Source organism: Nelusetta ayraudi, unplaced genomic scaffold (genome assembly GCF_046127955.1).
Source record: "Nelusetta ayraudi isolate G7.1 ecotype Tasmania unplaced genomic scaffold, CSIRO-AGI_Nayr_v1 ptg000048l, whole genome shotgun sequence".
NCBI classification, from domain to species: Eukaryota; Metazoa; Chordata; class Actinopteri; order Tetraodontiformes; family Monacanthidae; genus Nelusetta; species Nelusetta ayraudi.
The window spans coordinates 5,857,878-5,872,500 of record NW_027466098.1 but is presented as its reverse complement, the minus strand read 5'-3'; the positions used below and the strand labels follow the sequence as shown (position 1 = coordinate 5,872,500).

The following is a 14,623-nucleotide window of genomic DNA, read 5'->3' as shown; positions in this document are numbered from 1 at the left end:
TTCAGTCCTCCTAGTTTTCCATCTCACATATCCTTTAAGATATTGAAGGTAAACAGTTGCTTATATTCAGTGTTTGATTTAAAAAAAAAATGACAACAAAAAAAACGTTGATCCATTGAAGGCGTTTTTTGCCATTTCACAGTGACAAGCCAGCAGACAGTACAGATGAGGAGTGGACGCCCACTGCTAACAGAAGAGCTTCCTGGAGACTTCGTCGACGCTGCTCTGTCTCCACCTCTTCACCGTCGACTCCGCCACTCGACTCCCTGCCTAAGAGGAGGAGGAGGAGTCAGAACAGAGGTCCTGCCAGAAAGAAGCTGCTGCTACACAAACTCCAAACTAACCAAACCCCTCAAAAGACCGGAAAGAAACAAGTGGTAGTGGGCCAGGATGGGGAGGAGGGGGTCAGAGCCACGGAGCAGGACCGCTGGCGTGATGTGAACGAGGAGGATGTCGAGCCCGTGCAGCCTCGTTTTCGACCGGAGAGGCCTCCCGGGCCGCAACTGGACCGGACGGCCAGCTACACCCCGCTGGAGCTATTCCAGGTCTTCTTCTCTGACACCGTGGTGCGCACCCTGGTGGAGAACACCAACGCCTATGCCAGACAGAACCGCCGAGACCGGGAGACGGGGTGGAGCCCGGTCAGCGGTGCCGACATGTACTCCTTCCTTGGCCTTGTCCTCTACATGGGCATTGCGCGGCTCAAGACCCTCAAGGACTTCTGGAGGCGGGACAAGCTCTTTAATCTGCCGTTCCCGACCTCCGTCATGCCTGGCAGGCGCTTCCTGGCCATCTCACGCACCCTGCACATGAACCACCCGGTGGCGGAGGCGGACAACGAATGCCGGAAGGGGACGGCAGAGTACGACAAGCTGTGCAAGGTTAGGCCACTGTACCAGCAGATCCTGGCCGCCTGCCACGCTTTCTACCACCCTGGCCAGCACATCTCCATCGATGAGCGCATGGTGGCCACCAAGGCCCGTATTGGCCTCAAACGCTACATTCCCAACAAGCCCACCAAGTGGGGTTTCAAGCTCTTCGTTCTGGCAGACTCTGCGTGTGGATACACGCTAAACTTTTTCGTGGACAGCGGGAGGGATCAGGGCAGCGCCACCAGTGGGAAGGGTCACAGCTATGACGTGGTCATGAGGCTCCTTCGTGTACCCTTCCTGGGCCAAGGGTACAAGCTCTACGTGGACAACTTCTACACCAGCCCTGTCCTCTTTTCCGACCTCCTCTGGAGGCGGAAAATCTGGGCGTGTGGCACGATCCGGGCCAATGTGGCGGGGTACCCCAAGAAGAGGGCCAATGATATGGTCAAGAGATCAGCCCGAGGTACCATCAAGTGGTTGAGGACAGAAGATTTGCTCTTTGTGAAGTGGCTGGACAGCCGGGAGGTAACCATGTGCTCCACCCTGCACAAGGCCTACGACCACGACGTGGCTTCACGCAGGGTCAAAGGGCCCGACGGGCAATGGAGGGTCCAGGAGGTTCCCGTCCCGGCCTGTGTCAAAGACTACAACCAGCACATGGGAGGGGTGGACCTATCGGATGCCCTCATCTCTTACTACAACGTCCTACACAAGACCCGCAAGTGGTACAAGACTCTCTTCTACCACTTTGTGGACATTGCTACTGTCAACGCCTTCATCCTGCACAAGGAGACATGCCGGCTGCAGGGTCGAACACCACTGACGCAGAAGGGTTTTCGGGAGCGGCTGATCGTTTCGTTGGCCGAGATCGGGTCCAAACCAGCTCGCTTGGGTCCGCGGACCTTCCCCTTCCCATCGTTTCCTTCTCCTGCTCCTCCTTCTTCTTCTTCTGTGGCACTTTCTGCGCCTGGAGCCACACCAGGCCACCTGCCATCGTACTTTGTGGAGCGCATGAGCGACGTATGCCCCAGGTACCGAGCCACGGCCGGCCGACGGTCGTGTGTGCTCTGCAAGAGGAAGTCACCTGTCTACTGCAGCGCCTGCAGGAAGACGCTATGCTTCACTGCCACAAGAAACTGCTACCATGACTGGCACATGGCTAATGGAGTTTGCATTTAGGCTGGGACCGTTAACAGTGAGTCCCCACAGTGGTTCTTCACTTCAAATCTGCACAGCCTGAACGAGCGACGCAGATACAAACTCCTGTGGGCTCACCACCTGCAGAGGGAGCCGTCCCTACAGTCTCTAGTTGTAGGGACATGGAATATCACCTCACTGGGGGGGGGGGAGCTTGAGTGAGCTTGTGCAGTAGGTTGAAAGGTGCCGGCTAGATATAGTCAGGCTCGTCTCCACGCACAGTTTGGGCTCTGAAATTTAGCTCCTCAAGAGGGGCTGAACTCTCCACTTCTCTGGTGTTGCCTGTGGTGAGCGGCGGCGGGCTGGTGTGGGCTTGCTTATTGCCCCGCGGCAATAAGCAAGCCCACACAAGCGTAAAATGTTTCGTATATTTATATATGTATATATATATATATATATATATATATATATACATATTGTACATATATTGCAGAATATTAATGTCTCCATCATTTTTGTGTAAACAGACCTAAAACAGAACCAAAAACTGCCCTGATCTTGGTGAAAGAATTCTGCAGAGAGGGAATCTTATCACTGCCCAGCTGAGTACAAATTCCCTTTCCGATTTCCTGTTCAACCTGTTCTCCCCAGTAAACAGAAAAAGTTATTGACTTGTTTCAGGTGTAGGTCATATCTTAGATTAAAGAAAAATACATTTTCCAAGATATTTTTTTTTAATAAAAAATATATCGTAAAAGGAAAAATACAAAAACTCTGTCCAGTCTTAACGTGTGTTTTTTGTTGTTGTTGTTGTTGTTGTTTTTTTGTTTTGTTTTATATTTTTCAAGAAGAGCAACCTGAATGTGATGACTGAAATCACATAATGGTGGACCTCACCTATTGTCAACCAAGGGTGGTCACAACAGGTGTTTGCATTAAAATATGTCCTCAAATGAGCAAGATGATGGTGTGGAGACTCCCAAGCAACCACAGCATGTGTATGACTTGTCATAGGAGGGCGAGAGGCAGGAAACTAAAGTTATATGATCCTTTTCTAGATCAGCCAGGTATGCTGTATTAATGTGAGGGCTAAAATTCTCCTTCCAGTCAACAAACCATAAAAATATTTCCAAGCCATTTTATAAAATATAAAGTGTCGCTTAAAAACCTCAGGTTTCCAGGAAGGGAAAAGCCCAGTCAAGGCAGAAACACTTTCATGGTGGGACATAAGTAATTTGCAAGCTCTTTTCAGGTACACCTAATATCTAGCTTAAAAAGCCCAGAGGCATTTAAGCAATTTCTCAGTTGATATTCAGAGGTATGTAGAAGTGGTGTTTCTACTGTGATCTCATTACCTATGGATGGATGACTCTTAGTAGCATGGTGAGAGGTTTGATCGCCGCCCCACGGCGGGGGAATAATTTGCCAAAAAGGCCTTACACTTCCTTAATACAGCATTTCAAGTCATATATTTGTTGATTGATGTACAGTATCATTTTAACATGTATTTCTGAATTTTGTACTTTGGGCAACAAGACAGTCAAAGAGAGAAATTAAATGTAACCCTAACCCTGACCCTAGGACTGTAGGAACAAGCTGATATAGGTTTATTATTAATGTTAACATTGATGAAGATTTCCTGTAATCTATTTCATAGGATGACTGTAATAAGGTCATGCTCAAAATAGTTAATAAATACAAACAACTACAACTTACTATCTACAGTAACATTTAGAATAAAATAAAAACCGTCATGCAGACATTTCAGGTATCTACGTATTGCCGTTCCTATGTCAGTAATGATCTCACCCTGGTCACCCCAATGAGACGCTTCTAGCTACGCCACTGCAAACGTATCGTGAACACACCTCTGATGGCTGTATGTGCACTCTCAGCCCACATGGAGGCACAATCAGTTATAATGACTGAGTCGCATCCGTAACACTGGTCTGACGTCACTTATTTTGCAGCGGTCAACACGCGAGCCTCAGAAATCACTATTTTTAGAATCACTTTGCATTTGCAGCAGCATCTGCGCGCGTGTTTGGAAAAAAAAAGGAAATTAAATGAAATTAAGAAAAACAGCGTGTGGAAAAATGAACGAATGGACTCATCAGTTAAGCTGCATTCTAATGACCTCGTCAAATTGCATGACCCGCGTGCCTCAGCTGGACTCGTGAACCCAAACAGCTCGCGACCTGAACCTTAGCACATCGCTGGTCAACCAACACGGTTTTTTTTTTTTTTTTTTTTTTTTTAACTTTTCCGAAGATGACGATTCATAAGATTTGTGAGGGCACTACAGGTTGGCGTATTTGACCGTCGTTGACGCCGGCCGGGCTGCAGGCAGGTTAGGGCGGGGCTGGATGCTGGGAGGCTCTGCGTGTGTCGGCCCCCCCAGCAGCACTATTTTTTTTTTTTTTTCTCCCCCTCTCCTCCATTGAGCAGTGTTAAGTGGTTGAAGGCGGATCCTCTGACGTCGCTGTCAAGCTGCTCGGCTGCGTCAGAGTCCAGCTGAGCCGACGAAGAAGGAAACGAGGAATAAAAAGGGGAGCAGAGAGACCAAGGAGGGGGGGGGGAGAGAGCACGGACGGACCGTGTCACCCAAGACGAGACGCGTGCTGCCGCGCACACCGCGGACGGACACACAGAAGCCCAGACATGGAGGGCTCCGCGGAGGAAGACTACAAAGAGAAATTATTATGGAACGTCAAGCGGGAGGTAGGCTCCTGTGATTAGACGAACAGCGCATAGCAGTTCCATTATTGTGTTATTTTATTTACTTTAAATCAAATGCAGGGTCTTGCGAGGTGTCGCTTAATGATTTGTTGTTGTTGTTGTTGTTGTTTTTCTCGCGAGCATGTTTCCTCCTTGTTGTGTCAGCTTCATTCCAGTGAAGCCAAGTTTATCAGACCCGTGCTGGGTAAATGGACCTGCCTAACCTGTAGTCAGTTGCCTTTAGCACAGTTGCTTTGTGTGGACTGGAGCTGTCAAGTGCATGGAATATCAGGTCCACTTCCGTGTTTGGTTCAAGATATATTTATGGCATGACTTTAAATTGTAAGAACCTGTGCAAAAATCCAAATTGGAACCTTTCCCGTGATGTTTTTTGCGTCACGTCCTGCGCACGTTTCCTTCCAATTTTTCCATATTTAATCTTTAAAAAAAAAAAAAAAAAAAAAAAATGAGAGTAGCCTTTTCAACCATGTTAACGGAGTAATTAGTTACCATTGACGGTAGCGGTCACGTTTCAGTCTCACAGTGTGCAATGTGCAGCACCCCCTTAGCACGGCAGTGAGGTAAAGAGGAAGCACTCGCACGAAATCACCGAGTAACGTGCACATATCCAACCTCCATCACAAGCCAAAACTGTAGTGCATGTTTTGTCTCTGCAGATAGACGCGCACCATCTCGGCAACCAGATAAATCACTGGTCCCCGAAGCCGTCCTCTCTTAGCCGGTGTGTTATTCCTGCAGTTGTAGCTGTGTTTCCAGGACTCCCAGCTAGATGTGTATCCCTCGCGTGGAAATGTCAGTGTAAATCAAGGCAGCCGGTTGAGAGGAGGACTTTGTGCAAGGTGTGGCTCTCTGACTATACCTCAGCCAGAGCCTGTTGTGAATGTGAGCATTCATCTTCATAAGCAAAAGGTCACGGGAGAAATGAGAAGATGGAAGACAAAATAACGCTTATGATCACTGTCTCCACAAGTGGCACTGCATTTGGCCTAATGCATTCCAAGCTCCCATCGAGAGTTGTGGAGAGGCTTTGTGTAACTAAAATTTAATGTATAAGCAAAGTACTTCTACTTTAGTAGTGCTTGTGGGCCCTAAGTTACATTAAAACACTTTTGAGTAATACCTCCCACCAAATGACCTTATTTTAAGCATTTTCTTGTAGGATATGCAAAACGAAAATTGGTTTTACTTTGCTTGTAATTCTTGAGTGAGTGCATCATGCATGTTTGTTTTCATTTTTGTGGGCAGCATCTCAGTAAGGAATCTACAACCTGATATTTTATTGTTTTGGAATTTAAAAAAAAAAGAAAAAGTTATGGCCAATCGATTAAAAACACCTGTAAAAGTTCACACTTGCTCTCAAATTATGTCATCCTTTCCTGCTCCTTTATAGTCTGTGTATGTTTGTCTGCGTCCCCCCCCCCCTCCGGGTATCTAAGTGGTGATAACTCTGCACAGGAGCACCTGCTGCGTGACCATTTTTGTTTCTGTATCGGAGGCGATTTGTAGTCTCCTCCAATGAAGCAATGTCAGTCACAAGTAATGGCTGTTCTGAAGAAAAAAAGCAAAGAGCACCATTCTTTTTGTGTCGGGACTAAGCCAGATAAGACAAGTTAGAATATCAGATGCATAACTATGAGAATGAATCAAGCCCAATCCAAGCACGGCACGGACCGGGACAAATCATTCTTTTTAAGAATGTACACAACCAATATCCAAGCAATTAGGAGCTTCACTTTGGTCTCAAAACATCTACACAATAGAGACAGGTCTGATATATTTTCCCCTCAGTCTTCTTCTTAAATTAATTGTACCTTTTGTGCAGTCCGGAATACCAAAGCTTAAGACTTTTCCTCCCTCCAGCCACCCTGCTGTCATCGGCTGATTTGGGTCTAAAATAACTGAGTCATTACAAAGTCCGTAAAGCTGAAATACCCTCACTTTCCAGGATATCTGCAGGGGACGGCAATCTCCCGTCGCCTCAGCACAACCCGTCTGGGAAATAAAGAGGAATATTACGTTTTCTGGTCACTGGGCCATTCATTGCTGCATGTTGACGCCTCGAGGTGCATGTTTAAACACGCACCTCAGTTCCACAGCATACATTTTTAATATATTTTTTTATCGGTTTTCAACAATTATGGATTGCAACATTGTGTTGCACTGGGCTGTGTCAAAAGATCTGTGCCGGTTTGTGTGTGCCTTTTTAGGTGAGAGATGTCACACGCACATACAAGACGCAATGTTCAATTTCCATTTTTTTTTGTCTTCCTAAATCAAAACGCAGAAGAAGAAAACAGGCTGCAATGGTTTATAAATCTTCATAATGGCGTGTTGAACACAGCCTTTTTTGTTTGCTTTTTTTTTTTCCCTTTCGTATCAATCAAGGGTGAGTCCGGGTTAAAATTTGTGGAGATTTGTCTTTTTACTGAGATCAATTTTGCCCTGACACGAAGCCATCGCTGCTCTTGACAAATCCATTGATTTGTTCCTTTGTGAATGTAGTATGTTTTCTTAAAATGACGCATTTTGCCCTTGTAGTTACTGTTGTCTCCGTGTGGATCCGGTATAAAAATCAATGGCGCAATTGGCCTCAGTTCATCCACGAGATGCTTGTCGATGCTTTCTGACATTTGAAAGCGAAGCGAAGCAGACCGCTCGGCTCGACTAGAACCCACTAGCTCGACGTTTCAGCCTCCCCTGTATCTTTAAGCAGCTCTCGGCTATCTTGGCATTGCTTGGCAACTGAAAGCTTCAGCGGCTCCCGGAGAAGTTAAATTGCATCAGTTGGCGATTAATGTCGCGGCAGTGAGGCGGCTCTGTCAGGTGTTTTCTCTCCGCTTTAGCCATCAGCACCCGTTTGTTTGCGCTTGGTTCGAGGTCCCGTGGGGAATGGGGCCTTCAACGCAGCAATGCATTAGATAAAGCGTAATACTCGCACAAAATGTTACAATGTCTCAGAGCTTTTATTAATTTCTTTTTATCATAATGAGTGCACTTTGAAGATGAAGAAAGAGGCTCCTGGGGGCCTTGCAGTTCAGTCATATTCATTCTTTAAAGTCCCATATCATGCAAAATTCCAATATTACATTAAAGTGGCTCTTGCCAATCAGTGACCTCCCAAACTGCCCTAATTCTTTCGCTTGCTCCACTTATCACAGTGTGTGTGTGTGTTTTTCAATTTAACACACTTCTGTAATGTCGTCAGTTGCCGAGAGGGTTTGAAAGAACCCAATTCATTTGTTGTTTAAGTCTGTGAAGTGTGTGTCTGGAACGGAGGGGTATGCAGTTGCCTGATGGCCGGTGAGCGGAGGCATCGCTGTGATCCTCATGCAAGACGGTGTGAATGTAATCCAGGGCAGTGAGGAATCGTGAGCGATGTTTATCGAGACTCGTGTCAAGTCGTTCAATACTTTTCCTAATAATTGTGTTCGTATTTCACAGTGGCTGTGGGTTCAGTTTATCTATAGTTATCAAAAGATCCTGCATAGCTCTAATGTTTTATATACATTTATTGTGGTCAAAACTGAATAATAATGGGTAGTTTAATTGTTCCGACTCATTTTCTTCTCTAATTTCCTGAGAAACAAAATGGCTTGGGTGGAGCATCCGCGACTTCTCAAACCGTGTCCCTCGTAACTCACTCCCTCCATCACTTTTGTTCCATTATTCTACGAAATTTGGGAAAGAAAAGTATCATTTGGCCATACGGAGCGGAAAAGAAAATCCACGCTTCACGTTTTTCACCAAGTTTAAATCTGATGCCCACCAGTTAGATTTGATATTTAACATATAACAATAACTACTCTCACTAGAAATGTACTGTATATGTTTATTGCTTTTTAGAATTATACTGACGAGACTGATGATAGACACAGAATGAGCATAATGTCTTGAGGTGTCATCTCTGTGGAGGGATAGGATGGCCTTTTTATGGATCATTATCAGCTCTTGTTCCACTCACTGCGAGGGTAAGTGTAGTCTTATCTCAGCAGAAGGTTCAGACTCTTTATTCATTCCCACTCAGCCAGAGCTGACTGTCCTATTGAGTCACTTTTCTTTTTTCTTTTTTTTTAAAGTCAAAATTTCAAATATTGCAGGCACACATTTTTCTTTAAAACTAGGAGATGTTTTGCTTGGTATTGCATTAAATTATGTACAAGATTCTTTTGGATTTTTACTGTGAAATCCATGAAGTCACAATTAGTTATTACGTCTTAACCAATGCATTGATTTTGTAGCTGCTGTCCTCAGAAATACAGATTGCACTTGTCGCCCAGTAAATCTTCTGTACACTATTCAGCATCGGTTCTTAAATCAGAAAAGCCGCGTCAGCTTCTATTTTTCTATTACCACTTCGTTGTTTACCGCAGTATGCGGTCACCTCCGTTGCTATATTCAAACTTTTGCTACAAATTAACAAACTAATTGTAACTTCTTCCATAGATTTCCCTGAAAAGAGCAATATGTGATTTTCATCGTTGTCGGATATAAGGTAATGAAAATAAATTGGTATATGAAGCTCTCGTAGCATTATAAATAGTGAGAACCAGCCGCCTCTATGGTAGGCTAATTCACAGCAACTTCAGGAAACGCATGCAAATAGCATGAAATGTGCTCCAAATGAATGCTAACATTAGCTAAAATTGCGCTGGATATAACCCTGAATCCAGAGGGTCACCTTTTGTTTTCAGAATTGTGTTGCCACCTCAGATTTCCTCGGGGACGGCTATCGGTGACTGTCAGTCATTGGTGTCTGACAAGGAACTCCGCTAAGACAGAACTCCGACCAGCACAGTTTTAGCTAACAGTAACATGTCCTGCTTGTCAGCTTTTTCGGTCGACTTTCACATGCAACATTACACACTTACATCATCACCATCAGCAACACAGCAAAGCACAACAACAACAACAACAAAAAACTTTATATGCTCTTCTCAGCTGCACTCTGGAAGTGACAAATTGCTTATTGCCCCTTTAAGGACCAAAGAATTTCTTCCAATCCCAATCTCATTTTATGATGACCGTTCCAAGAGCTAACCCTCCACTGTGCCCAATGTCTTACAGATGAACAAGTGTTCACAAGACAATAAAGATCCATGAATCCAAGTGGCCATGCAGAAGCCTCTGCTTGTCTGCTGCTATCTCTCTTCGCATTCACAAAGGCTACTATCCGACATGAAGAATTACCTCATTAATGGAGGACTCCCTGTTGCAGCCCTAACGACAGCTGATTACTTGGAAGGGAAACATTATGTTGCTGTTTCTCAGTCTTCAAAGGAGAGTGGCGCCATAAGCACGCAAACTGACAGGCAGTTTTCTTTAAAAAAAAAAATAAAAAAAAATTGTAATGTTCTCAATATATCAACATATAATGGATAAAAAAAAAAAATCAAAATTTTATGATGATATTATGGTTATGCTTAGGGTTAAATTAATGAAAAAAATAAATGGAATTTATTTATTTAATTAGACCATCGTGAGACAGGTTAGTTTTACCCTACTGATGATGTGTTGTTGCAATAGCTACACCACGTTTTTCATAGGTGTTGTTTATAGAAAAAATACACATTGACACTTGATGGTTTGACTAATTTATAATTAAGGAAGGAACTATTCCTGAAATCCATTTGATATGTTCTTGCAAATTGAAATGTAATTAGTGTCTTCACTTAATCCTGTTTGGAGCCCACGCTCTCTTCATTCTCTACATTGAATACAGTGCACAAAAACAATTGTCTTTCCACGGCGCACTTACCCAAGTAAAACACAACAAAGAAAAGCACAACTAAGTATATTAAAAAAAACAAAGAAGAAAAATCAATTTTGGCATTTTGTGTTTGTATGAAAGTGTTGTTTGAAAGTTGTGTCGGGACTACATAAAACTTAATGATGCAACTGTTACCATTAATATAGCTGCTTTGTAATAAACAACATGGAATGTAGTTAATGACTGTTTGATTACTTTTTAAGTGTACTCATAACAGTGAAATGCATTTACCTTTATGTTCTTTCATTTGAACTGAACAAGTTGTTGCCGGTCCCTTTGAACAAGATCAAATTATTTTTTTCTTCTGTATTTTATACGTATGATTACAAGCCAAAAGCAGTAATAGACTCTTCACTCCCTCACCTTATCAACTCAAAAGTCCAGCATGTTTTAAGCAGGCTCACCTGCATTGTCACATGACCACAGTGTTGATGTCCTGCTGCTTGCTTTAGTGCTGAACATCAACAAAAAGGAAAAGCAAATGTGCCCTTATGTAACTGACAGTTGGCTAATGGGCTTTTCCCTTTGGTCTCTCGAAGAAACTGTCAGCGTTTCTCAGAAGGGTTTTGTATGTCTAGCTAGCCGCCTTCACTCAGCCGTATTTAAGTGTGTTTTTGGTATGTGCACAGCGTGCGTACACAGCAAAGAGGACATAATGCAGATGTGTGGCTGCGTAAATGTGCTTGGTTATACCTTTTTTTTTTTTTTTTTTTAATGGATATTGTAATTCTAATTCCTTTTCATCAGCCAAACTGCAATCCCAATATAATCCCCCTTAGCCTGCACTAATTAAACACATTTAATTAGTCTCACAGTCGATTGGATTTCACATCACCCTCACACACACGGGTTAAAGGTATTGACCCCCTCTGACCGGCTGCTGTGTATTACTTTGCTTTGATTCATTGTGGGAGGGCTGTAGCCGCTGGTAAATATATGGATCTATTTGCACATCTCTGCAGAAGAAGTGGTCAGTCAGGCACAAACAGGAGTATTCAGCGCCAGCATCAGGCGAGAGCTATCAGTTTAATTTAGATCCTGATTTCATCCCGTCTCTCGATTTCCGATAATATTACGTGGGAAGGAAAGAGTGATGGTAGCAGGGTTGTGCTGAGTGGACCAAATGAACATCAAGCATGGCTTTCCCTCAGTTGGTAAAATTCCAATTATGCAGCAAGAGAGCAAAACGTCAGCCAAGAAATGAAAAAAAAAAAAAACTCTTATGCACGTTAATTAGAAATGTAAAAATAGAACAAATATAAAGCTAGGTGTTTTACGTAAAATATTTAACTTATGCATTGATGTGGCATCAACATCAAGAATGAATCTTTGAATTTTGAGGCTTCATTAGCAAAACAGACTAATTTACCTATAAATTTAGTGGTTTGCTTTGAGCGCTTTCATATTCAGGCGAGTTCATATTTCAAAAAGTTCTGGATAGAAAACTCCGGGTTGAATTTTAATGATACATTTAATTGGTGTACCGAACACAACATGACACACAGCCGCGTTCCATTGTAACAGGTCACAATACATCCGGCCATACCTCTGAAACTGCACTCAAACAGTCTCAGCTGATAGATGGGACTGAGTAGCCCGAAAGATGGAACATTTTGTTTGGAACTAAATCTTTTGAATTCATTTCACCTGCTGCCAGTTTACATACACTTCTTCAAGTGTATGTCGAAGAACATTTTTTTCCCCTATATTTTTTAATTGGGGGGGTGGAGCATCTGAGCGGCTGTAGGTTTTTCTTTAATGTCAAATGCCATCCTGATTCCAATAAACTCACTTTCACTGCGGATCCTAATTGTCTTCTATTTCCATCGATCAGTCCAGCCCCGCCCCCTGCGCCACCCCTTACTCTGCCCTTAGGGGTTGCCAGAGCCTATCCCACCTATCTCGGGGTGACTGTGGATACACCATGCACACATTTCCAGTTCATCACGGGGGGGGGGGGGGGGCACACACAGTGGCATTAAGCGATCCAAGCTCACAGCTCTGGACGTCATAGTTTCCAATTACCCAAATGTGCATGTCTTTGGACTGTGGGAGGAAGCCAGAGCACTGGGAGAGAAACCTGTTACTTTTTGGTAATTTTTCCAAAGTGTGTTAAGGTCAAATCTATTAGCTGTGGTTTCATGCTTTCTCGGAGCGCTCAAGAAAAACTACTCCAAACCCTTTAACAAAAACAACTGTGACATCGGGCATCACCCACCCATGCCTCCCACATTCATTCAAGATTCACGCGAGTGTGACCAGACCTGGTATTTTGATTGCTAGCAATTACTATGGTCCTGTTTTTAGTGAGACCCATTTAGGAAGTCGGACGGTTCCAGATTAATTACTGACGACAATTAATTCCAGTGAGAGCGCAAACCCAGACAAGTGAAGACCAGAGTGAGTCAGTCTTGTTGAACTCACTCAAGCTCACGTCCCAAGGCACAGTCGACAGCGGCTGAAAGACTCATTTGAATTTTAGCTGTGATGCCTTGATATTAATTAGAAGTCAGTGTTGCGGATGTTTGGACTAGACTGTCAGAGTTGCTGTTCGTCGGCGTTCCCATGTGAAAAGAAGATTGCGTTTTGTTTTTTTTATGTATATATATATGTATATATATATATATATATATATATATATATATATATATATATATGAAGCAGTGTTGGAGATAGATTTTTTATTTTTTTTGGTGGGGGCTGAGCATGATAAATACACTGATGTCAATTGTAGAAACTGTAAGTAGTACAAACAATTACATTTAGGACAGTTTTTTGTGTCTTATTTCTTGTTTGTTCAGTTATTATTGACGTAGAGTTCAAAGGCAATTAGCTTTACCGTTACTTTGTATGAACCTTTGTCAGAAAATTTCAAAGACAAAATCTGAATCTACCTTTATTGGAAAAGTATTCGGAATTGACTGAATATATTCGATCACTGGTCCGGCATGTGTGAAGATTTCATACATGTTGCCCGTAATCCGACGATATATTGTATTTTTACCCATGTCTAAAACTGATCTCAGTGTCCTGTAAGCTGACCTCCGGTATTCAGGTGTCCTGTTGCGTTTCCCGAGGAGACGACTTTTTTTTTTTCATTACCGATCAATGTGGATTTCAGATGCAGTCTCACACAAAAGCTCTTCTTCACGCTTTTGTGTGCAGGTGAAACAGATTATGGAGGAAGCAGTGACTAAGAAGTTTGTCCACGAAGACAGCAGCCACATCATTGCACTGTGCAGTAAGTACGCTCTTGAGTCCTCTCTCTCTCTCTCTCTCTCTCTCTCTCTCTCTCTCTCTCTCTCTCTCTCTCTCTCTCTCTCTCTCTCCCATCCCTTCTTTGCACATGCGTACGTGGACACACACACACACACACGCAGACACACACAGACTTGTTGAACCTCTCAGCAGGTGACTGGGTGCTTTCTCTCCGTGAAGGACACTGCTTGACGTCACTGAGCCTGTGACTACGCTGCTGCATCAATGGAAAGTTAATAATCACTGTGGAGCTAATGGAAACCAATTTCAGAGACAGGCTGTACAAAACCCAGGCTTTCTAAGCCCTGGACGTACGCGTGTACGCGTGTGTATTTTTTTTTTTTTTTTTTTTTTTTTTCCAAAGATGAAGGCGTTGCCCCCCTCCCCCTTAACCCTTTGCCCCCCAAGCTGATTGTTGAGCTTGCAGTGGGATGTGAGTCACAGCTTCCTCGCTGGTCAGGAGGCTGCCCATAGCCTAACATCAGCCAAACCACAGGTGACAAATGGTGGCTTTGAGGTTCATTGGGTTATCATATGCAACTACAATGCACATATTTATTTATTTATTTATTCATCTATTTATTCATTCATTCATTTATTTATATATAAGGGGTTTATACCACAAGTTGTGGCCATGTCAGAGCTATTGATTTCTACTTCATCCTTGTGGTCTTTGCCTTGTCCTTTTTTCATTTTCTCTTTCTTCCCTTCAACAGTGATAATAACACTTGTGTGCACTTTCACTCTGGCACTTAATTACTATTGACTTCTCTGTACAAGTGAGTGGTTATGAAGAGAACGCGCAGTCCCTCCTTTGACTGTCCACGGTTTGTGGGTGACGTGCAAATGT

The 14,623-nt window shown here is 43.5% G+C and overlaps 2 protein-coding genes across 4 annotated transcripts in view; both read left to right on the top strand.

Moving 5' to 3' along the window:
- The window catches only part of LOC142895134 (piggyBac transposable element-derived protein 4), a 3,556-nt gene extending 1,192 nt beyond the window's left edge, over positions 1-2,364 (top strand). Inside the window, exon 2 of the mRNA XM_076035930.1 lies at positions 143-2,364. Coding sequence (XP_075892045.1) covers positions 143-2,051 — 1,909 coding nt within the window. The 3' untranslated portion in view covers positions 2,052-2,364. The remainder of the gene's footprint in view (positions 1-142) is intronic.
- A 2,077-nt stretch (positions 2,365-4,441) lies between these two features.
- Positions 4,442-14,623, top strand: part of sgsm2 (small G protein signaling modulator 2) — a 65,128-nt gene continuing 54,946 nt past the window's right edge. For 2 of the 3 annotated variants that reach the window (XM_076035873.1, XM_076035872.1), the window contains exons 1-2: positions 4,443-4,730; positions 13,681-13,756. In XM_076035873.1, the coding sequence (XP_075891988.1) occupies positions 4,671-4,730; positions 13,681-13,756 (136 nt within the window). In that variant the 5' untranslated portion in view covers positions 4,443-4,670. Of the gene's footprint in view, positions 4,731-13,680; positions 13,757-14,623 lie in introns of all 3 variants that reach the window. The other variant, XR_012928173.1, reaches the window with a different exon arrangement.